The 24,996-nt window shown below is 36.7% G+C and overlaps 1 protein-coding gene across 1 annotated transcript in view; it reads right to left on the bottom strand.

Annotated features, from left to right (window-relative positions):
• Positions 1-24,996, bottom strand: part of LOC124613547 (probable RNA-binding protein 46) — a 178,247-nt gene that overhangs the window by 37,733 nt on the left and 115,518 nt on the right. The window contains exon 4 of the mRNA XM_047142258.1: positions 14,179-14,300. Coding sequence (XP_046998214.1) covers positions 14,179-14,300 — 122 coding nt within the window. The remainder of the gene's footprint in view (positions 1-14,178; positions 14,301-24,996) is intronic.

The following is a 24,996-nucleotide window of genomic DNA, read 5'->3' as shown; positions in this document are numbered from 1 at the left end:
ACTGTGGTCTACATCCCACTGAATCTTTGCATGAGGAAGTCACCAGATTGCTTAGGTTTGACGAATCCCTGTAATGGAAAAGAAAACAAGTTCCATTAATACACATGAATATTCTCAACAAAAATAATGAACATAACCAACAAATATCGCTACAAGAATTTTAACAATTTTAAGCTGAAACCAGGAAAATATGACAACAGACATAGGTAACTATTTTTACCACACCATTAAAATAGCTATTTGCATAAAAAGATTCCACAATATCAACAATACAATATGAGCAACACAGAACACAGGCCACACACATATTGACTGACAACTGCTTGGTAGACGATTGAAGATTTCAGTATCAGCAAATTTACCTCTTTTGTGGTGGTAAAATGTTTAACTTACAGCAAAGATTATACTTGCTTTTACTGTTACAGGTAATCCAGTAGAATTATGTGTGACAAAACACATCAGGAAGTGTACATATAAATACTGAGTTGCTGACGTCGTATGAAAATAATTTCCTGCGAATACCCCACAATTTTTAATTAATTTCTCGCACAATGGAATGAAAATGATCAAACCTAAATAGACTTAGAGCCATTACTGTCACCAAAACATGGTAACGCTCAAAGCAAAAGATAACAGTCTACAATGTGTTTCGAAAACATAGCGTACTTAGTGGAACATATTATATATGTGTGCATCTGAGAATCTGTACAAGCATACCTGGTTTGTCAGCTAGTAATTTAGCATAATAGAAATTTTCAAATTCTTGTGGCTTAAGTGAAAGTGAATGACTGGAGATTTAATTTGTTTTATTGAAAGTGAACTAACATGAATCAAGGCGGACTTCTCTGAGTCCATTTCATTGATGTCACAGTCTAAATTATTACAAACATTGTGTCAATAATATTTTTTCCAGATGACAAAGATAAAACATTCAATATTCATGCATGTATGAGTATCTATCAGTGGACTGATTTCCAATCCACGGTGATAACATACTTTCAATGTCTGCTGTTTTATAGAATTTTGCTCTGGGAGTAAAAGACTAATTCACCAAAGCTGAGCAATAAGAATATTGTGTTTACGACTGAACTTTTGGTGTGTTTCATCCTGGAAGTACTGCTAATATAATCAAAATTCCCACATACCTTTCTAAAATATTATTCATCAATTTAGTCATTTATCATGATCTGATCACTACAAAAGAAATGCAGCATGGGCATGGAAATTGCTAATGTACATCTTAACAAAAAGAAGTAGCTGCTAGAAATTAAATCTCGCACCTTTAGAGTACTATGGTGGCTGGCTGCCTGCAGACAATAATTGTCACAACTTCAGACAGAAAACATCAGATGTCAACTAGTTTCAATTTGACTATAGGCTCACAAGTATTTGACTTTGTAGTGTATTTGAATAGTTCCTTTAACGCCACTATTGCCTCATTCAGTATGAAGTAGTGACCAATAAAACACTCAATAGTGCTGTAGATCCTGAGGCATCAGCACAAGGTGACAGCAACAGTCACAGCAGCCGAACCTTAAAATCTGTGGACTGCATTTGGCTTAGTTTATTCAGGATGATACTGTGATGATGACACAAACTTTCAGGGATGATGGTGAAGGGTAAATTTATCAATTTGAGGCAAGGGACCCCAGTTCAGATATGAACGAGTTGGAAGTTATAAGCAAAAACATTCTGATGCCTTTGATAGTGAATCTCTTCTACTGCAAGCTCTTTGCTTTCCATATTTTCGGAGTACGCAGTATGAACCAAATCAATAAAACATTGTCTAGTCAATATGGGCTTCGAAATGTTTACCTTAAGAAATAAGAGCACTTGATCAACAAAAGAAGAGATGTGTTTCACAGTAGCAAAGATGCACAAGTATTCATAGCCCTTACACAATATGCACTTTAGAACCCATGATTATTGTAGATTTTTGCTTATTTTGTCCATACTACCACCACATGGAAAGCAACAAGCTTGCAGTAGAAGAGGCCCCACAGCAAGAGGTATCAGAATGATTTTCGGTTGTAAATTTCAACTCCGTCATTTCCGAGCCAGGGCCCCATCCCCAAATTGATACATTTACCTTTTCTGTCACCCCTGAAAGTTTGTAACATCATCATGGAATCATCCTGCGCATAAGTACAGCTTAGTATTGCTTTTTTCTGCTTTTTTCTGTCTTCCTTCATCCGTGAGTACATATGGCTTAGGATTGTGGGATAACGAGCTGCTGCTTGCAAATGTATTTGTGAATGTATTTTCATGCCAACAGCCTTAGTTTACACTTAAACAATGTGCCAGACCATTGATTTGTAATGATTTACATGGATGGTGTTAACATTGCTAACGTTTCACGAAATTTACACCTCATTATGTACAGAAATTCGCATTCATCTGATGTTACTGTATTACTACAGTGAAAAGCCATACTTTAGATGATGGCATGCATAGATGTTGGAGGATTTTAAAAGTCTGATATGTGCTGAAGCAAAATCTCTTGCCGTATCACCTTGAAAACATGGTGCCCTTTAAAAAACTCTACATGACTGTGAACCCTGACCATGAGAACCTAGTCAATAATAAAGATGTTTCAACCGGCCACCAGATTCAAATACATCAGTCTTAGCCAACAAGAAGAAGATAGCCCTAGCTCGATATAGATAATATGGAAATACATGTAGAGCTTATGGTAGTAGCAGGTGGTGAATTAAACCCGTCCGGTATCTATAGCAAGGGTGCCCATGCCTGGGAGGGAAAGGGGGGGGGGGGGGGAGAGGGAGAGAGAAAGATATAGTGTTTTTCTTTCAAGAAAATGATTTAAAAGTCAATGTTATATAGAAGTGGTTCAACACTAAAATATTTTTGTACAGGGTGATTCTTATTAACATTCAAAAACTTCAAACAACATAGACGACACTGAGACAAGTACTTATATATAAGACTCGTGGGGTCACAAATGTCAGAAAATACCCCAAAAGTGGACTACAAATGTTGAACACTTGACGTACCTCATCACACGTGCAGCAGTTGAGCCTAACTGTCTGTCTGTCACACCTGGTCATCCCAACCCAAGCCAAGCATTCACGCCAGTTTGTCTCCAGGCCTACACGCATGACTTTAGTGCATGAAGCCTAGGGTTCAAGTACTGTGTCTGGCAGATTTTTCTTTCATTGCATGAGATAGTATGTCTACACTGAGATTTTTCTTTACTAAATAATGCCTGTAAACAAAAAAAAGAAGGGGCAAAAGGAAATAACCACAAAATAAGAACAACTTTTGCTTGGTTGTAGCGAGGACAAAACTTTTGTAACTTCAACATTTACAACTGATTACATTTTCACCATTTGGTCAAGCACTGCATTGCTCAATCATTCCTTCATGTCCAAGCCTAACTGCTGCATGCACATGCAGCAAGGTACATCATCTATTCTTAAGGTTTTTTCCACAAATGCGATCCCATGTGTCTTTCATTAAATTACTTGTCCCAACATCACCTACGCCACTTTGATAATTTTTAATCTTTAATAAGAACCCCCTCACAGCATATTTTAAAATGTATACTTAATTTTTAACATAGGAAAATCAAGGATGGAAAGTAATAATATTATGAAAAGGATAGATACTACTCACTGTATAGTGGAGATGCTGAGCCGCACATAGGCACAACAAATAGACTGGTCCATGTGGCCTTCGTCAAAAATAGACACCACACACACACACACACACACACACACACACACACACACGCAAATGCAACTCATACACACACGACTACAGTGTAAGCAACTGTAGCCACACTTCATTTATCAAACTGTTATACAAATAATGACCATTTCAGAAATTGCTCATATTTAATTTGCAATTTATCAACACAGTTAAAAGATTTGTAATCTTAAATAAAGTATTTGTGTGTCATGACAGAATATGAGTTACAAAGGTTGGTTAAATCCTTTTTAGGAAAATCAATATATGAGAAAGTTGAAAACCTTTAAAAAGTACGTTATCATTTTTTAAAAAAGAAGATAAAGAGAAGTCCCAAAATTGGAAGTTATGTTGGCCTAAAAAATGTGTAAATATCTCAGTGACTACATTCACTTCTGTTGTGAACATGTTTGGAGGTTGCAAATGTTTCATGACTAAAGGAGGTGGTAATTTTTAAAAACATGATTAAAAAGGGTAACAATGAAGTGCAAACTTGTGACAAATGCCAAAAGCTGAAGGTGTAACAGGGAGAGAAAAAAATATGCTCACCAATTGGTAGTAGGAGAAAACAAAAAAAAGATATGGAAATGTGCAAGCTTTCAGAGACAGTGACTCCTACTAGCAGGAGGGTTGACAGGAAAGGAGGAGGGATGAAGGAAAAGAACTGGTGAGGTTCAGGAAATGAGAAGAGTTATGGAAGTCACCCATGACCCTGGATCTGGGAGGACATGTTGGATATGATGAGAAGCAAAGACTCCCAAACAGTAAGTCTACACTGATGCACTTTTAGACGTCTGTTTCATAGCTCTCCCCATTTTCTAAGCCTCAACAGTCCTTTGCCTTTGTCTCTCTTCCTTTCCCTTCAACCCTTCCACCAGCAGAAGGAACCACTGGCTCTGTAAGTTCGCTCATTTCCTCGTCTACTGACTAGATTTTTTTTTATCTGTCCACATTATATTTTCAAACATTGATTATTTTCATTGAGATAAAAGGTGAAGGTGAGCAGAACAATTGTTACAGTAATGGAATGATGTCACATATATTGTCTCATAATATTCTTAAGATTTGTGGTAACATTTTAACCAGTCACAAAAGGTAATTTGACCAATGTTGGCAGTAGTCTGTTTTTATTTTTCAGAATTTGTGAAATTGTGGCTCAAGAAGAGCAACAGCCAAAAGATATTTAAAATAAAATGGAAAAGCAGTATTGCAATATCGTTTGGAAACAAAAAAGAATTATCTTGGGCAATTATGTTCAGTTTTCCATAAAAATATGGAAAGAAGGTATCAAAGTAAGAACTGAAGCCAAATGTATACCAGCTTACCAGCCAGCCAGTATACCACTGCACGGGGGAGATTGGTGCACTTTTGTCTCATTTTTTAATTACTTTACCTTCAGTGAGAAGGCCTTGGCATGGGAAACAGCTCTGGTGCCACAGTGGCAAATACATTTATTAATTTCCTTGAGAATAAATTTTTCAGTTCTCATCCCACTATCTCCCAGAAAAATATCCTATATCATAGTTATGTGGACAATATTATCATCTTGTTATAAGGTGATGAAGATGACATCCACAGGTTTGCTACCACCTTGAATGCTTTGCATTTGTGAATAAAGTTCACTCACAAAAGGAAGATAAAAGTGTAGAAAGAGATGTTAGGCTTATCAGCAAACAAAATATCAACATCTTCAAAGTGATGTTAAGAAAAGAACAGTGGACGGACACACTTCAAATACAGTGAACATATGAAGAATACAATGCTTTCCAAGACACTATAACACATTACTTCAAATTAGCATTTCCAAAAACCAAGATGACAAGAAAAAATCTCGAAAATAAGCAGTGGATCACGAAGGAAATAATAGAACAGAGAGCTACCTTAAGAGAAATGAAACAGAGAGAAAATATTGAAATCTACAGGCAGTACCAGAAGAAATACAGGCAGTTGATAAGACAAGAAAGAGCAAAATCAATTAATGAGAGACTATTTCAAAATCAACCAATAAAATGAGAGCAGTGTGGAATATAATTATCTTGAGAGGGGCAAGAAAAAATACTCACAGAAAACAAATGTAATAGAAACTATGACAGTAAATAACAAAATCATCACATATAAAACAAAAATTGCCAACATCCTGAATAATAACTACACAGATGCAATAGAAAAACTAAAGCATGGATATAACAGCAAAGGAACTCACCAAACTATTGTGACAGATAAGCCAAGCCACTCAATGTTCCTGAAACCAGTGTCTGAAAAGGAACTGACAAATGTTATGAAAACGCTAAAAGCAAAAATGAAGTGTCAAACTACATAATCAAGTAGGTGGCAGCAGAAATAATTATGCCACTACTGGATATTGCCAACTGCACGGATATCATCATTGTATATATTCAAGACCATTGTGAGTGCATTACATGACCACACAAAACTGGAGACTAATGAGACTGTCCATACAAACAGCACAAGGAGCAGAAAACAACTGAGGTGCATAGACTTAAGATTTTCTGAAAAAGGACCCAAATACTCTGGCATCAAGTTAATACAAGCAATGCCAAGGGAATTATAAGACCTCAAAACTGAGAAAACGTTCCCCACAACTCTAAAAAAACTTTCTGATACAGGGAGAATTTTCATAGTGTAGCTGACTACATTAGCAAACAGTGATCAAAAGTTCATCTTGTGAGTGATAAATCTCACGCATAATAAAAAGAACTAGCAACAGAAATCAGGGTTAAAGAAATTAACTATAATTAGGAACCACTGATGTATAATATAAGCTAATTATATCTCACAAAATTATTATTATTATTATTATTATTATTATTATTTGTATGTATCATGTATCATAAACCATTTAGTACTGTGTAATATTATGAATATACTGCATCATAAGTCATTGTGTACGATGTACTCGTAATATTATATACATACTTTGAAAGCTCCTATGCATATTTAATGTGCAAGCTATTTTATATACTTTTATATTTCATATTATCTAGATTGTAAGCCTAATGATCTGTCGTATGTTATGAGTACATATCTGTACAAAAGGTAATTTATGGGACCAGTAAAAATCATAATCACTTATTACGGTTACTAGGAACCACTACCAATAATGGCCAAGTAACAGATAATGTTTGTACATAAGAATCAGTCATTACTGTTACACTGTCAAAATTGCTGATAGCTGGAGACACAAATTCCTACCAATGCCGTAGCTGCAGCTCCTCAGGCTGTTTTAATATGATGCATATGCAACTGTTCAACATGCCGGTTTCAACCACTATTTGAACAATAGCACATGATGGTAATTTTTTTTAAAACGGTACTCTATAACAGACAAAATTTCAACCAACCTTTTAAAACAATTGTTCAGGACAATCAAAATAATAAAATAGCAAAAATAAAACTTTTAAATATGTGGGAAGGGAGTAAAGGTGTTTATTATGATCGTAAAGAACCATGAAAATTTATGGGTTAGTAGCAAGTTACACTCGTAGGAAGATGGACACCAGTCATTGCATTATACTACAAAGATATCAGCCATCAGTCTCTGCAGTTTCATAGATCATGGGTGCCACACCTCGCCCCATACGAAAGAAAATGGAGGCATTCCATGACGCTGCAACTACTGCAGATCACAGTGAATGTCACTGAACAAAGTGGAACAAGCTGTTTTAAAAGAGTTCCTAAAGAAAATTCCATCTTTTAAAACAACTTTGAAGACAGTTATTGCAGGTGCAATTTCTACCAAGAGGCTGTAGCTACAGTGTTTTAGTTACTGGGTTTGAATATAGGAATACAGTGCATCTGGGAATCAAGTTTCTCCACTCCATTGGAAAAACATTAGTGCATGACAGTCAAAATAATTATTAGTCAATATAAAACTTTACAGAGGGAGTCAGGGGCATTAATTACAATCTAAAGCCGACTCAGTTAATAATGGCTTAATGGCAAATTACACTTGTAAGATTGTGGTTATAAGTCATTGCACTATAATACAAAACATTGCTCTGTCTTTGCAGTTTTGTTAATGATGCCAATGTGATGCCTTACTCTATCCCAAAGGAATAAAACAGTCACCTCTGTGACACCATGACAACTGCAAATCACAGTGCATAGTGCAAAATGCAAATGAAACATGTAATATTTAAACAGTGTATTACAGATATTTTGCAGTTTGAAAAGCAACAGGTACAGAATGAAGTATAATTTGAAACCATAAAGTTTAAAATACAGGTATTATTTATAACATAAAAAAGTAAGTAAAATGTGTCACTAGCGCGAAAGTTTTCATACAAGGGAATAAACCAGGATAGCACTGTTTAATTAACTTACTAGGGACCAGAACCAGTCCAAATAATCATCGAACAGGGGATAAAATCAATCTTATGGTGAATCCACTTTTTCATTTATAACCCAATTTGCTACTTTTTTTTTGGTATGAGAAGATCTGTTTCTTCAAACAAGAGTGATGCCCTTTGGAAGATTTCCATACATTTGTAATTGGAGTGTAATCCATGGTTATTGTGTCTCAAGATGGCATCCTAACATACTATAATTACTAGCACAAGTGTACTTCCTGAAATACGTATAAAAATCACACTCAGTCTGCCCAATATAGTAGCCTTGACAAGTCCCAAATTTCAACTTTTTCAACCTGTAAACGTCAGTCTGTGATGGAGACATGAACCAAGCTTTTTTGTTGAGTGGAAACCTACCTTTTTAATTGCATGTTCAATCTAACCATGGAGTGGTTTGTAGTATGTGAGCGATACATATTTACCCTTTTCTTATTTTTTAACCACAGATTCCTTCCCCCCCCCCCCCCCCCCATGCTTGCTGAAAGACTAGAATGGAATAAAGTATGTAATATTTCTTGCTTTATATCAATTGGCCTGACCAGCTGGGTTAATAGTAATGAATTCGTGCACGTGGACTAGCCTATGTGGCATAACATGAAAATGAGGGTACTTATGCATCAATGGGTGGCAAGAATTGTGGCTAATGATAATTTGTGGTAAATATCCACAATTGCTAATTTGTTCTCTGTCCAAATTGAAAGATCAAGTTAATAAAGTGATCCGTTTTTTTTATGATGCAGTATATTCATTTTATTTTATTTATTTATTTATTTATTCATCCGTGGAACAATAAATATTGTATGGATGTCGTCAGATTACAACACATGAGCACACATTTACATTTACAATTAAACAGGTTTCTCATATTTTGTGTAGTTTTTATAACTAGTCATACACATATTTATAATTACATAATATTTGGTGATAATGTCATACGTTGCTAATAATCTACATCTATGTTAAATATTCTTTTACAGTATAACAACTTTTACTTACTAAAAAGGTTTTAAGCTTTTGTCTGAAAGTGAGGGGCTCATTTATTTCTTTAATTTCTTGTGGTAATTTGTTGTACAGTTTTATCCCATTGTAAAATATACTTTTTTGCATCTTTGGCTTGTTCTTTCTATCTAGATGGAGGTGGTGACAAGCTCTTGTTTCATGGTCATGTATTAGGCTGTTTTTGTTGTACATGTTGAGATTTTTCTTAATGAACATTACATTCTGAAAGATATACTCACAAGAAACAGTTAGAATTCCTAGCTTTCTAAATAATTCTAGACAGTGGGCCCTGTTGTTGCTATTTGTTATTATCCTCATGGCTCTTTTTTGTACTTTTAACACAGTTTGTATGTTACTGGCACTTGTTCCCCAAAACATGATCCCATAGCTGAGGACTGAGTGTAGATATCTGTAATACGTTATTTTAAGACAGGTATTATTGCATACCGGTGCAAGGATTCTAAGAGCATAGCATGCTGTGGATAATTTCTTTGCAAAAATGTTGACATGGTTTGTCCATTTCAGTTGGCTGTCTACATCCATCCCTAAGAATTTGGTACTTGTTACACATTCTAATTCATTATTATTAACTTTTATTCTAGTGGCATTGTGTTTCTTGTTCAATTGGAAGTTAATATAGTTAGTTTTCTTTACATTTAGGGTTACTTTATTTTTTAATGACCAGTTGTGGACATCATTGAGAGCCTCGTTTGCTCTTTCTGACAGTTGTGTTGGATTTTCACCTGTTATTACTATGTTGCTGTCATCAGCAAAAAGTATTTTTTCACCATGTCTGATACTTTGTGGGAAAACGTTAATGTATATAAGAATCAATATTGGGCCTAATACACTTCCCTGTGGGACGCCTATATTCACATTTTCTGGGTCAGACAGGTGTTTTATAAGGGAATTGTTTGAAACTTGTGATATCTCAACTCGTTGAACTCTGTTTTCCAAGTATGATTTGAACCACTTCTTTGTCACACCTCTTATTCCTATTTGCCCTAATTTATGAAGTAAGATTTTGTGGTCAACTGTATCAAAGGCCTTGGACAAGTCTAAAAAGATACCACTTACATTTTCACCTTTGTCCAGTGCTTCTAAAATTACTTTAGTGAACTGTGCTATAGCATATTGTGTGCCTTTTCCGGGCCTAAAACCAAATTGGTCATTGGAAAGAAGATTATATTTATTCAGGTAATTTAGCAGTCTCTTTTTGACTAGTATTTCTATTATTTTAGAAATGATAGACAGTATAGAGATCGGCCTGTAGTTCTCTACATTTTCCACATCTCCGTTTTTAAGGATAGGTATAACTTTTGCTTGTTTTAGGTACTCCGGAAAGTATCCAGATTCGAAAGATTCATTAATTATGTCTGTTAATGGGCCCTTTATGGAGTCTATGCAACCTTTAATTACGCAGACTGGGATTTCATCAAGTCCTACTGAAGTTTTATTTTTTAGTTGGTGTACTACTAGTGCCACTTCCCTTTCTGTAGTTGAGTTTGTTGGCTGATTCTGAGTAGGTAAATCATACGTATCTGGAAATTTCTGCTGTAATTTTTTTGCAATACACAGTACAAAATGACTTATGATACATACAAATAATAAAAATAATAATTTTGTGAGATATAATTAGCTTACATTATACATCAGTGGTTCCTAATTATAGTTAATTTCTTTAACCCTGATTTCTGTTGCTAGTTCTTTTTGTGATGCATGAGATTTATCACTCACAAGATGAACTTTTGATCACTGTTTGCTAATGTAGTCAGCTACACTATGAAAATTCTCCCTGTATCAGAAAGTTTTTTTAGAGTTGTGGGGAACGTTTTCTTAGTTTTGAGGTCTTGTAATTCCCTTGGCACTGCTTGTATTAACTTGATGCCAGAGTATTTGGGTCCTTTTTCAAAAAATCTTAAATCTATGCACCTCAGTTGTTTTCTGCTCCTTGTGCTGTTTGTATGGACAGTCTCATTAGTCTCCAGTTTTGTGTGGTCATGTAATGCACTCACAATGGTCTTGAATATATACAATGATGGAAACATTAGAACGTTTAGTTCTTTGAAACAACTTTTACACGATTCTTTTTGCTTCTTTTTCAATATAACTCAAATGGCTTGCTTGTGTAATGTAAATATTCTCTTCATTCCTGTGATAGTTGAATTCCCCCTTTGTGTGATTCCATATCCCATGTATGGTTCAACAAGTCCATGATAGACAGCGCACAAGAGGTCTCAGTGAGTACACTGAGCCAGTTGTTTGATTATAAATATCACTGAGCTTAGTTTACTGGAAATAGTATTTATCTGCTGTTTCCAATTTAGTTCACTGTCTATTGTAATGCCCAAAACTTAACTGAAGCTTAGCTTCTTCCAGTCCTTTTTCATCTAACAAGGGAACCTCCACATCGCATCCCCCTCAGATTTAGTTATGGATAAGTTGGCAGAGTGGATAGGCCTTGAAAAACTGAATACAGATCAATCGAGAAAACAGAAAGAAGTTGTGTGGAACTATGAAAAAAATAAGCAAAATATGCAAACTGAGTAGTCCATGTGGAAGATATGCAACTCCAAGGGTGATGCGCAGCCAGGAGCGCAGTGGTCCTGTGGTTAGCGTGTGCAGCTGCGGAATGAGAGGTCTTTGGTTCAAGTCTTCTCTCGAGTAAAAATTTTAATTTTTTGTTTTGAGACAATTATTATCTGTCCATCCGATGCAATCGCTTTTTTGGGAGTGATAATCACATTCACAAGAAAACCTAAATCGGGCAAGGTAGAAGAATCTTTTTACCCATTCGCCAAGTGTACAAGTTAGATGGGTCGACAACATATTATTGTCATGTGACGCACATGCCGTCACCAGTGTCGTATAGAAAATCTCAGATGTGTTTTCCTGTGGAGGAATCGGTTGACCTATGACCTTGCGATCAAATGTTTTGGTTTCCATTGGAGAGGCACGTCCTTTCGTCTACTAATCGCACGGATTTGCGGTGCGGTCGTAAAACAGACACTAAACTTATTACAGTGAACAGAGACGTCAATGAATGAACGGACATATCATAACTTTGCGAAAATAAAGGAAGTAAATTTTTCACTCGAGGGAGGATTTGAACCAAGGACCTCTCATTCTGTAGCTGCTCACGCTAACCACGGAACCACGGCGCTCCTGAGCTCACACTATCCTTGATGTTGCCTATCTTGCGCATGGACTACTCAGTTTGTATATTTTGCTTATTTTTTTCATAGTTCCACACAACTTCTTCCTGTTTTCTCGATTTATCTATGTTCAGTTTTTCAAGGCCTATCCACTGTTCCAACTTATAACTAAATCTGAGGGGGGTGCGATGGGGAGGTTCCCTTGTAAGAAAACATCCATATGTTCTTCTTTTTGTTTATTTTTGAATACAATGTACACAGTTTTTTCAGATTAATAATTAACTCATTTTCAGAAAGCCATTTTCCTGTACTACTGACTGAATGAATGTATTTTGCTAAAGGGCCTCCAAATTGTTGGAAACATTTAGCACAGCCATATCATCTGCACAAAGTATTTTGATTTCATATTCACATGTTTCTATATTATTCACAAATAAATTGAAGAAACAGGTCCCATTACACATCCTTGAGGTAAACCATACTTAATGCTTCTAACTTCTGATCTGTATAAGTTATTAATGGCTACATGTCACCTCCTGTTACTTACATATGATGTTATACAGTTTGCTGCATGTCCACAAATACCAGTATTCTTTAGTTTCTTTAGTAGGACTGTATGATCAACTGTGTCAAATGCCTTCGATAGATCAAGAAGAACTCCAGACACTACCATCTTGTAGTCCAAGGCCTGTACGATTGATTCTGTTAATGATTCACTTGCTGTTTCCGTTGATTTCCCTTTCTGATATCCGTGCTATGCTGGAATTATTACATTATGTTTTTCCAAATAAGCAATTCATCTGTTTAGCATGAGAATTTCTAATATTTTGGAGAAGCCTGATACTAAAGATACTGGCCTGTAATTGTTAGGGTTGTCGTGGTTTCCCTTTTTGTATACAGGTATTACTCTAACTAATTTGAATTTATCCGGAAATACTCCTTCTTGGAAAGAGCAGTTGGCAATATCCAGTAGTGGCACAAATATTTCTGCTGCCACCTACTTGATTAGGGAGTATGACACTTCATCTTGTCCAGCAGACTTTTTTGCTTTTAGATTTTCATAACATTTGCCAGTTCCTTTTCAGGCACTGGTTTCAGGAACATTGAGTGGCTTGGCATATCTGTCACAATAGTTTGGTGAGTTCCTTGGCTATTATATCCATGCTTGAGTTTTTCTACTGCATCTGTGTAGTTATTATTCAGGATGTTGGCAGTTTTTGTTTTATCTGTGATGATTTTGTTATTTATTGTCATAGTTTCTATTTCATTTGTTTTCTGTGAGTATTTTTTCTTGCCCCTCTCAAGTTAATTATATTCCATACTGCTCTCATTTTATTTGTTGATTTTGAAATAGTATCTCATTAGTTGATTTTGCTTTTTCTTGTCTTATCAACTGCCTGTATTTCTTTTCTGGTGCTACCTGCAGATTTCAATATTTTCTCTCTGTTTCATTTCTCTTAAGGTAGCTCTCTGTTCTATTATTTCTTTCATGATCCACTGCATATTTTCGAGATTTTTTTCTTGTCCTGTTGGTTTTTGGAAATGCTAAATTGAAGTAATGTGTTATGATGTCTTGGAAAGCACTGTATTTTTCATCTGTTCACTTCATAAATTCCTGTTTGTAGAACCTTTGTTGTATATGCATTGCTATCTATATACATAGTGATAATATTGTCAATAATTGACTCAATTTCCAAAGTCACTCTTGTTGTATCCATGACAGTTGTCTTCATGTTGTATTGTAGTAGCAGCTTCTCAAATTTTTGCTTTCTCTGTGTCTTCCTTTCCATATCAATGTTAAAATCACCACATATTACACAATCTTTCATCTCCCCCCCCCCCCCCCCCCCCCCCAGCAGAATGGACATTTTTTTTTTTGAGGATAGGATTTATTTTGCCACTTGGTGATCGCTACACAGAGAATTCTCTTAACTCATTGTAGACCATACCTGTAATTTCAAAACCTTTTTCTTTACATTTTGGTAAGGTTTTGTATGCATCATTCATACTACTATCATAATTCTCTGCTGTTTGGACAAATATTACTACTCCTCCACCTCTATATTCTGATCTGCAGAAATAGTTTACAAGAACATAATTTTTTTACGGTAAGACTGCAAATTTCATTTTCTTTTAAGCCATGTTGACTTACACACACTATGTCTGGGCATATTTCATTTGCCAGTAGTTCTTCTTCTAGTTCTTTATTACTCATGTATTGCAGATTTTGATGCAGAATTCTGAGCTTAATTTCATGTTTCTTGCCAATAATATTTAACTTCCAGTTTTTTGCTTCTCTTAACTGTACCATAAAAAATCATCTCCCAAATGTTGAGACATCATCTTTCTTCTTACTAAAGTTCTCGTGGGCACTAATTCACTAGACTTTCCTTTTTTCCTCTGTGCAGCAGTTTGCTGCTGTTCTTCATCTTTATTGCTTTTGCATTTTGGACTTAGTTCCAGTATTATATGCTCTTCTTCTGCGGTGGGTTTTGGGTTTTTATTTAGTTTCCTTGTTTCTATTGTGGATATGTTACAATTCAGCCCAGTCTCATTAGACCTAACTATTTGTTGTTGCTCTTCATCCCTGGTTTTGTCTTTCAAATTAATTTCCAGTGACATTATTTCTTCTTCTGAAGCATGTATTGGATTTTGATTTGGTTTCATCACTTCTCCTGTGGACATCTCACAGTACAGCTCACTATTGTCAGATAAATTTTGGGTAACTGTTTTGGTTTCAATATATATGTTAGTTGCTGTTGTATTCCTATTTGCCTCACTTATCACCTCTGTTTTCAATCTTTACACAAAGCAATTTTTCCTGTTGACACCAGATGCAGTCCATGCCTTGTATAATCATTTCTGCTCAGAAATGATGTTAACATCAATTACTGTAACATCATCATGCTCAACTGCAGCTCTCATTATTTGACTGTATAATTCATAAAGTGAATAGTTTTTGCTGAGAATGTCGTATCTGTATGGGGTTGTACACAATATTAGTTTCATCTGAACTGTGTTGCGTATTACTTCATTTACAGCTTTTTGAAATAGGTATGGTTTTTCTCCATTGTAGCTGTTGTTTGTTCCAGCAATCACTATTACACTGTCAGTTTTAGTGTAACCTTTGGTCTTTCCACTAATGTTTTCTGTAACTTTGGGCCAATGTGCACCTGGCTTTATAAATGACGTTATGGTGTAATTCTTTTCTAGAATATTATTCAGAAACTTTGTGCACTGTCTACCATAACTGCGACTTAGTAGCACAACTTTCCGTTTTGGGCATGAGTTTTCCATCTTGTTTACGTGTATTCACTTTGCTTGAGTTCCTGCCTGTGTCCTTGTTTAGTGTGGTGCCTGACGATTGAATTTCGTCGTTTCTTCCACATGGATGTTTTAGACATCTGTAGCTGCCGTTCTTGTGATGGGACCTGTCAATTTCTGCTCTGGTGTTAACCTGCTTTTTTGTCCTGTTAGTCTGTATTTTTACGGAGCCCTGGCTATGTTTACCGATGTGATAGTTCATATTACGAAAATCTTCTTCTAAAATTTTTAAGTCGCTACTGACACTGGTAATTATAGCTTTCAGACATAATATATCTTCCTGCATTCGCTTTATATTATCACTTTCCATTTCATTTCCCTGAATAGTCGTAAACATGGATCCTTTGTGTATTCTATTGCAATGGGCTTGATCCTGACCGTATTTTTTCATGTGACATGGAGTGTATTTTTATAGCTTATAGTTATGGAGCTATTTGCAATTTTGATATGCCACTTAACATTGTTTTTAACATTTTAGCTGGAATTTATTTATCGAGCTATTTCGGTTAGTCACTAACTATGGTCAAAATCTAGCAGCACAGAATGTAAGAATTATGACCTTGTTACAGTGTGATTCCTTCATAAACAGAAAAATTGAATATTTTATAAAGGTATTACATTGTAATAAGGTCACTGGCCACTAGCACACATCCAGTTTATTTCTGTACAAAAAGGGTTTGATATAAGATCCACTATTCCTTTCATCACAACATTTGATAAGTCATAAATGTTCCCAGATTTTGAATTTTCTAGATTTGTTATTGACTTAACCACATCAAGTATTTCTGTCCACTTGAAAGTTGGAACAGTGTTTGCACAATTTTGAAGAAACTCGTTACCAGAAATGAGATCGAGGTTGAGAGTGTACATTGAATTGGTAATACGCTAATCAGAAGTTGGGGTGGTATGGGATTTGCTACCATTACAAAAAAATCGATTAAAGTGATCTGCTGTGATATTGATATCACTTGTGGTTTCTTTTCAATTTACATCTGTATCTAACTCTGCTTTTATAATCCCTTATGTTGCCTTACATCTCTTATTTCGTTTTCAATGTTAATGTTTATTTGCCCTACACTTGGCTATACTGATTTGTGATCTATGTCCTTTGAGGTTGTTATAAATGACTTAGTCCACAACACCACTTTTAACTTTTTATAGCAAATAATTACCAAGAGTCTTAGTTTCTGTAAGTCAGACATAAACTATTTTATTTCTGTCAGGTGCCTGGGTCTTCTGACTTTATTACTATATGATTTTTTGATCTTTGGGCAACAGACATTAAAACTTTAGAGATAATGTTTATAAATCTGTTGAAGACTTCCTCAATATTGTTGGAAGAAAGTAAGACAGTTTTCCAGTCTACTAATTTTAGTTACTCCCTATAGTGGTCAAAATTTTTAATCAGTTAATAATCTAAAATCTCAATGCTGAATTTATTCTTGTTCTACATTTAATTTATCAGTAATTAATTCCACTCTCATACTTTTATGGTCTGTTAGGTAATCAACATTGCACAATCCTAGTTCAAATTCACTTCTATATAGATTTGTCGTGAAGTTATCAAGGCAGGTTTGAAGTCTTGTAGGACTTTCATTTGTAAAGAAAAGATTTTATGACCTTAACATATCTGCTAAGTTAATAATTAGCTCTATTTTTTCTAACATCAGCATTTAAATCTCCAAAAATTAGTATATTGTATTTATATTATGAAAAAGATAGTTGCTATTCACCATATAGCAGAGAAGCTGAGTCACAGGTATGCACAACAAAAAGACTGTCAGAAAATGAGCTTTCAGGTAACAAGGCCTTCATCAGAAGTAGACAAAACGCACAGGCAAGTGCATACAAACACTACTCATTATGAACAGTCCAAGGGTGTACTGCCGGTCCATAGTGTCCAATGGGCACAATATTTCGGCGATCAGACATGTCACCATTGTCAGGTGTACTGACGAACTGAGCTTCTGAGGGTGGGTGGCCGTCTTAAATCCCCTTCCCCTGCGAGGTATTCTCTCCATGTTCCATGCCCGCAGCCGTGCATCGGCGGTCGCTGAGACACTGGCGTTGGCGTCTGTGGTGGTGCCGGTGTAATTGGCTCGTCCACCCTGGTCGCCCATTCGTTTTCTTTGCTGAGCATCTTTTTAATTAGACTCAATGCTGGATCCCATGCCTTGCTGAGGTTATAGCCGCGATCTCAGTTGATGAGTCAGTCCCTGGCACGAATTTCGATAGCCTCTCTAACAACGCTGTCACAGTATTTCAATGTCTGTGCTAAGACCCTGGTATGTTGGTAGTCCATTTTATGATTTTTGGACAAACAGTGCTCTGCAACCGCTGACTTGTTGGGGTACCTAAGTCGAGTAAGCCTCTGATGTTCTCGGCAATGATCTTCTATGGTGCGCACTGTCTGTCCAATATAAGTCCTACCACACTGACACGGAATCTGGTATATGTCAGCCTTCCACAAACCGAGATCATCTTTGACATTTCCCAATAATGCTAGTGTTTTATTGGGTGGGCAAAAGACAGTCCCTACTCGGTGTTTCCTCAATATTCGTCCTATTTTACCTGATAGTGTGCCAGTATACGGTATATAGGCAGTGGCTATCTCTTTCTCCGTGACTTCTTCCGTTTCTACATGCTGTACTGTAAAGGTGGGGTGGAGAACACATCTGATCTGCCATTCCAAGTACCCGTTTTTCCAGAATACAGTTTTGAGGTGTTGCAGCTCATGGGGCAGACTCTCTGCATCAGATATGGTGCGTGCCCTGTACACCTCCGTTTTTAGCACCCCATTCCTCTGCCAAGGGTGGTGGCAGCTATCCACATGCAAATACAGGCCAGTGTGCATTTTCTTCCTGAATACCCCTTGGCCCAGGGTGCCATCCGCTCTTCTTTTGACCGTGACATCCAGGAATAGTGATCTTCCTTCTGCTTCGGTCTCCATAGTGAATTTGATGTTCAGATGTATGGAGTTCAGGTGTATAAGGAAGTTTAGAAGCTTGTCCCTTCCAAGGGGCCTGACCATGAACGTGTCATCCACATAACAGAGAAAACTACTAGGTTTCCATTTGGATGATGTCAGAGCTTCCTCCTCCTCAAAGTACTCCATATAGAAATTTGTGATCACAAGTGAGAGTGGGATCCCCATTGTGACTCCTGTTTGTTCATAGCATTCTCCATTAAAGAGAAAATACGTGGAGGTCAGAATGTGCCTGAAAATGTCAGTCATTTTCTTGGCAAATTTCTGTGCAAAGGCCCCCCTAGTGAATAATGAAACAACATCAAAACTCACCAGGATATCTGAGTCTTTCAGCTTGAAGTTGTCGAGACGTTTTATGAAATATACAGAATTAGGAATGTGATGAGGGCATTTACCCACATAAGGGCTTAGTAATTCTGCCAGGTATTTGGCCTGCAAATATGTAGGTGCCCAAATATTGCTGACAATTGGGCATAATGGCACCACTCTTCTTTGTGGACATTAGGGAGTCCGTAAAGTCTTGGCAGTACAGGTCCTTGAGGTGTCAATTTCTTAGCGACACCCTCTGGTAAATCTGCATCCTTGGGACGAGCCCTAGTCTTGTTCTCCACCTTCTTTGTGGGGTCAGCATTGATCTTCCTGTAAGATTCATCATTTAGCAGGCTCTGCACCTGTGGACTGTTCGAGCAAGAAATGCCCCGGGAGAAACTGAAGAATCACAACTCATTACATTTATGTGTGTGTGTGAGTGTGTGTGTGTGTTGTCTATCTCTAATGAAGACCTTGTTGGCTGAAAGCTCACTGTCTGACAGTCTTTTTGCTATGCCTACCTGAGACTCAGCATCTCCGCTATTTGGTGAGTAGGAACTACTTTTCATGATATTGTTACATTCCATCTTGGATTTTCCATTGTTAGTATATTATATTTGGTATATTTCTGTACACAGAGAATAAGATTTTCTAAACACTCAGTAATTTCTCTGCATCACTTTCAGTGGAGTGATATACAGAAACAGTTACAAGCATTGCTGCTTGTAGAAACATAACAGCTGCTTCAAAAACACTTTTAATACATAAGCCATTAACATCCAGAACAGTAAATTATAGGTCTAAATCGTCACTTATGTGCATATGGACGAATCCCCATAATTTTCATTGGGTCTACAGTAACTGACATTTAATTGTAAAAATAAAATTGAGCAGTTATTACAAGGACAATTTAGTGTGCTATGGGGCAATTTGGAGGAACACAGAACTGTTCGTGTGGCACTGAATCATAAGTTAGTATGTGATTGGTCTTCCTTGAAACATCCCATAAAAAAAAATCTTCACTTCTCTGTGGAACATTTTTCTTTTTTTTTTGGGGGGGGGGGGGGGGGTTGCTTGAGACATGCACAGCAGTGTGCTTTACGTGATCTTCTGCAGGATTTATGTGACCACCCTGTTTTGAAGCACTTGATACCATTTCAGCAGGAGATTATGTGGATTCTATACTTACTACGATTACTTTCTTCTTTTCTGCATGTGGTAGTCGTGTCTTCCTGGAAAGTGTGGCCTGTATTTCCATTCTGCAGCTTCTGTTAATTTTGCATCAACTGTTGAGGATCCCATTTTGTTTGGATTATGGTCCATTTATTGGCACATGGTGATAGAATACATTGATTGAAAGGGTTCAGGCATCTGATAGTAGGCCTACTGTTTGTCAGCACATTCAATAAATTTGCACAGAGCTTAGCTTTTCCTAGCTTTTCCACTTGAAATCCATGTCTTGAAAAATCTTTTCACTGAAGAAACCTGTTTACATCAATTACTTTGATATGGTTTTTCACTATAGTGCTTTTCATTAAATATTTGTTCATCTCAAATATCTCATGGTTTTCTCCAGGGTTACATTGTCTTATATTGTGTGCTTCATAATACTGATCTGATGGTGCAGTTTTCCCAAAATGAGTAGTAAGACTATAAATAAAAATTTATATCAGTGACCACAACAAGCATTTTATGATTTAGATAGGACACTGTAGCATTTCGGTATATTTTTTGTATGATCATGTGTTTCCAATAGCTCGTGTAGTGGAGCAATACTGTATAACTGTCAAGGTCTCATCAACAGTCAGGAGACCACAGACCAAACAGACTGATAGTGGAGAATTGTGGAATAAAGGGATGGCAGGTGGGCGGTGCAGAATTATGGACATTCCGTGTCATGGTGTTGGCCAGAGAAATAGCCCAGACAAAAGAATGATTCAAAGAATTCAGTTTAAGTGGAATGCTTAATGATGTTAATTGACATCAACTTTACAAAACGTTTGGAAAAGAAATTATCATTGCGTATGACTGGAAACTGATGTAGTTTCATATGCATAAACTGTAAAGAAGACAAATATCAGATAACAGATCCTTACTTATTGGCAAACAATTCAGTTTGTTTATTAAAATATTCAAGACATCTATCCAAAACCCAAATATCTTGGTGAATTGGAAACTGTAACTGTTGTGAATTTTCATTGGCAACAATCACAACAGTAAATATGTGTTTTCCCAGACTGAGTAGTGTTATCCAATGATTTAAGCCACTCACAAATTATTCCATGCCTAGTTTCCTGCTAAAAATGTTCTTCTACAAATAGGAAGCAATGCTGGTGGTTGTTGTATAATGAAATCAGAGTTTTAAAAAGGCCTAATTGTGGGTAGCATTTCTTTGTTTCACTTTCAAGTGTTCAACAGTCTTTATCATCAAAAGCAGTAGAGAGCAGTGTATACTTTCCATATGAATTATTTATTTTTATTTCATTCAATGCAATTCACTGAAAATAATATGATTTAACATATTCCTAGAGTTTGTGGTCTAGCAATAATATTAAGGAAAATTCTGTTTACTTTTACTACTGTGGACAACAAGTTATTAGTTTGGAATATTATTAATAAGTGGATTAGAAATTGTGGAAAACTTTAATTACACACCTGTATTTACTTTGACTTTCTATCACTACAGTAGGATTCTTAATGTGTCCAATCAGTAACTCTCTTTGTTACTCTGATTACGGGTACAATAATATCCTTCCTCATTCATTTGGAATTCGTTGAGTCACACAAATTCTGACCTACATAAAAAAAACTGAGTAATTAATATTTAGTTTTGATCTAGTGTTACATCTATACACTGGGGAGAATTCATTTCTATCCATGGATTGTGCATTATATGCTGTCATGGGTTGCATTAAAGCCTTTGAACTAGTCTGGTCTGAGGAACCACGGGGGATTTGATTGGTAATGTAATTAGTAATTACGTTTATGTGAAGGACAACAAAATAACAATGAGTATTATGGAAATACTAGTTAAAAATGGGATACCACTGTTTTTTAGGCCTGAATAATGTGTAAACCATATGTTTAGGAGGGTACAATTGGCCTCACTCCTTTGTATTGGATAGGACGCTTACTATGTACCTATTGCAACAAATATGCAGCACATATTGCTGACAATACATTATGATACAAAACCTGTGGAGTCTCAAACTGTCAATCGGGTGCTAGTGAAGAACAATGGAAATACGAGAGCTATCCACAAAGTAACAGATCCCTTGAAATAAAAAATTAACAATATTGAAAAAGAAAATTTTATTATATACATTTTAAAGGTACATTCTTAGGCTATTTTTCTACATAATCGTCATTCAAATTGAGGCACTTATCACACCGTGGCACAAGTTTTAAATACCATCACTGTAAATATCTGCCGCTTGTGACTGCAAGCACTGGTTTATACCAACATGCAGTTTGGCATCAGCACCAGTGTTGTGTAGCAATCCAGGACTTCATTGCTTAAGGCAGTGCTAGTTGTGAAAGTTCTGTAATCATGAAAATACAATTTTCATGGTTTCTGTAGTTGATTTTCATACCCAGTTTGTCAGTCACAAAGGTAGGCCTATTACTGAGGTCCTCAATGTGCACACGGCTACGGCCATTTTTAAAATCAATACACCATTGTCTCACTTGTCCTTCACTCATTATTCCTTCTCTGTACACATCATAAATATCGCAATAAATTCCAATGGATTTGCAGTTTTTTGCTAACAAAAACCTAATCAGAACACACCTCACAAGTGGAAGGATTTTCTACTGCAGCATACATTTTAACACATCACAGAAAGCACAGCAGCAGAGACACATGCTACCACTGCTGTATGCGGGCTGAGTGTCAAAATTATGGCACCAAGAGGGCAGCTGTAACCCCACCAAGCGCTACGATAGACCAAAATGTCTGTTACTTTCTGGATAGCTCTCATATCAGTGGAGATGAAAACCAATAAAAATGCACATCAAATTTCCCGGTAATAGCACCTGACATCACTCCAACTTGGTCCCTTTACCTAAACGAAACAGTGTGCCAAAATTCCCAGCCATTTTCAACTAAAAACATAAAACAGCAACCACGAGCCACAAGTAGTCACCCTAATGAATGTGTCTACAATAGCAGTCAAAAAGCTGACAGTTTAATCATAGTGTATGCCACAGTCTCGCATCCAGAAATTTTTTATTGAAATCAATTCCAGCCTCAAAAGCCTACACTCTTACATGCTGTAATTTCACAACACAGGAGAGAGGCAATAAATATGAAGTTTTAGTTGAAGCAGTGTCATCTGTAATTACCAATACAGTCACCAACATTATGCATCACATACATCACTCGATTTTAATCAAGCGGAGGAACAAGTTGACTTTGTTAGTGAATACTGCACAGTGGACTGTTTGCAAGTTGTGAGCAAAAGTACAGAATACAGCAGTGAGTCTGTTACCACTTTGCAAGGAATTCAATGTTTCTGAGAAATATCTTACACTCAGTTTCAACAAAAATCTACCAACAGTTCTTGAAAAACAGAGCATTGATTCAGCCTATGTTGGTACATCAAAAGATATATTACTTATTGTGACAGCTTTTATTTAAGACCATCGATATAGTGGGAAATTCAGAAATTAAAATGGAGTCAATCACTAAAGCTATTCTAAACATCTCAAGAAGAAACTTTCCTCTAATATGGAAAAAGCAAGAAGGAACATCTGTTAACACAACACTCCTGAATCATTTTCAATTTTCCTTATAACATAGTACTGTTTGCCTCCAGTGCAAATAAAACTTCAGCAACAGCTGGGGGAAACAAGTTTTTCAAAGTAACCTGAAAAACAATTACACAGACTGTACACAAAGCAGTGGTATGTCAGTGAGCTGCCATCTGTGTTGACACAAGCAAAGGCCTATAGGATGAGCTTGTACAGTGAGCAGGGACAGTAATGAGACAATCTGCTGCAGTGAATAGACCATTGAAAAGTCACAGCAATAGTGCAACTAACCTAACATCATGTTTACCAAGACAGAGCAACACTCTTGGCTCAAAACTGAAGTGGCATGAGCTTGGTATACGCAAGAATGTTTCCAGGAATTATGTGAAGCATGTTGTGACGGAGTGTTGCCTTACAGCACTGTCGCATGATTGGTTCAAGTGTTCATTTTAGGCAGAGATGCAGTGAAAGATCAAACCTGTACAGGACAACTCCATGTGGAGGACAGTACAGTTCAACTTCTTGCTTCCCTGTGGTGCACTGATCACTACTTGACTGCATACGAGTTATCAGCAGAAGTCAGAGTATATCAGCAGAAGTCTGAGTATTCCACAAAACTGGTCTCCACATTCGGGAGCAATACTCTCGCGTACCACAAAATTTCAGCACACCCTGTGAAATGTCTAAGGTGCAACAATGGCACCGCTATGCTGTCGCACAGGATTTGTTGGCTTGGTACCACAGGGAAGGTGACAACTTTCTCCAGCTCATCATTGCGATCAACAAAACCTGGGCATGCTTGTATGAACAAAACATGAAGTACCTATCCAGTGAATAGAGGTATTCCAGTTCTCCTCATCCACAGAAACTGCTTGCTACATCAAGTGCTATGAAGATGATATTCATTGTGACGTATCACACTGATAGGGTAATACTCCATCACATTGTACCACCATGGGTGACAGTAGATGCTGTCTACTACTGCACATTCCATTAACACCACCATCATCCAGCACTCAGATGAAAGCGATGACATTTCATGGAACTGCACCCCACCATTCCTCATATGACAAGGCACAATTGCAAACCACTGCTGCTGACCAGGACCTCCTGCGCCACTGGCAATGGGAGAGTCTGAAACATCCACCTTACTCACTTGACATGAGTCCCTGCAATTTCGATCTCTTTGCCAGAGTAAAAGAACCATTGCAAGGGATCCAGTACAACATCAGATGAAATTATCCATGCCATAGTGGGGTCAATACAGGACATCAACAGAAACAGATGTGCTTTCTGGACATTTGGAAAAAGCACATAAATAACAGAGGCAATTATATTGAAGGTGTGTAACTATAAGTACCTCTGTCAATTAAGTCATTTCACAGAAAAATAATAG

This window comes from Schistocerca americana, chromosome 4 (genome assembly GCF_021461395.2).
Source record: "Schistocerca americana isolate TAMUIC-IGC-003095 chromosome 4, iqSchAmer2.1, whole genome shotgun sequence".
In the NCBI taxonomy this organism is placed as follows: domain Eukaryota; kingdom Metazoa; phylum Arthropoda; class Insecta; order Orthoptera; family Acrididae; genus Schistocerca; species Schistocerca americana.
The sequence above is the reverse complement of the archived record's forward strand: the minus strand, read 5'-3'. Positions and strand labels throughout refer to the sequence as shown.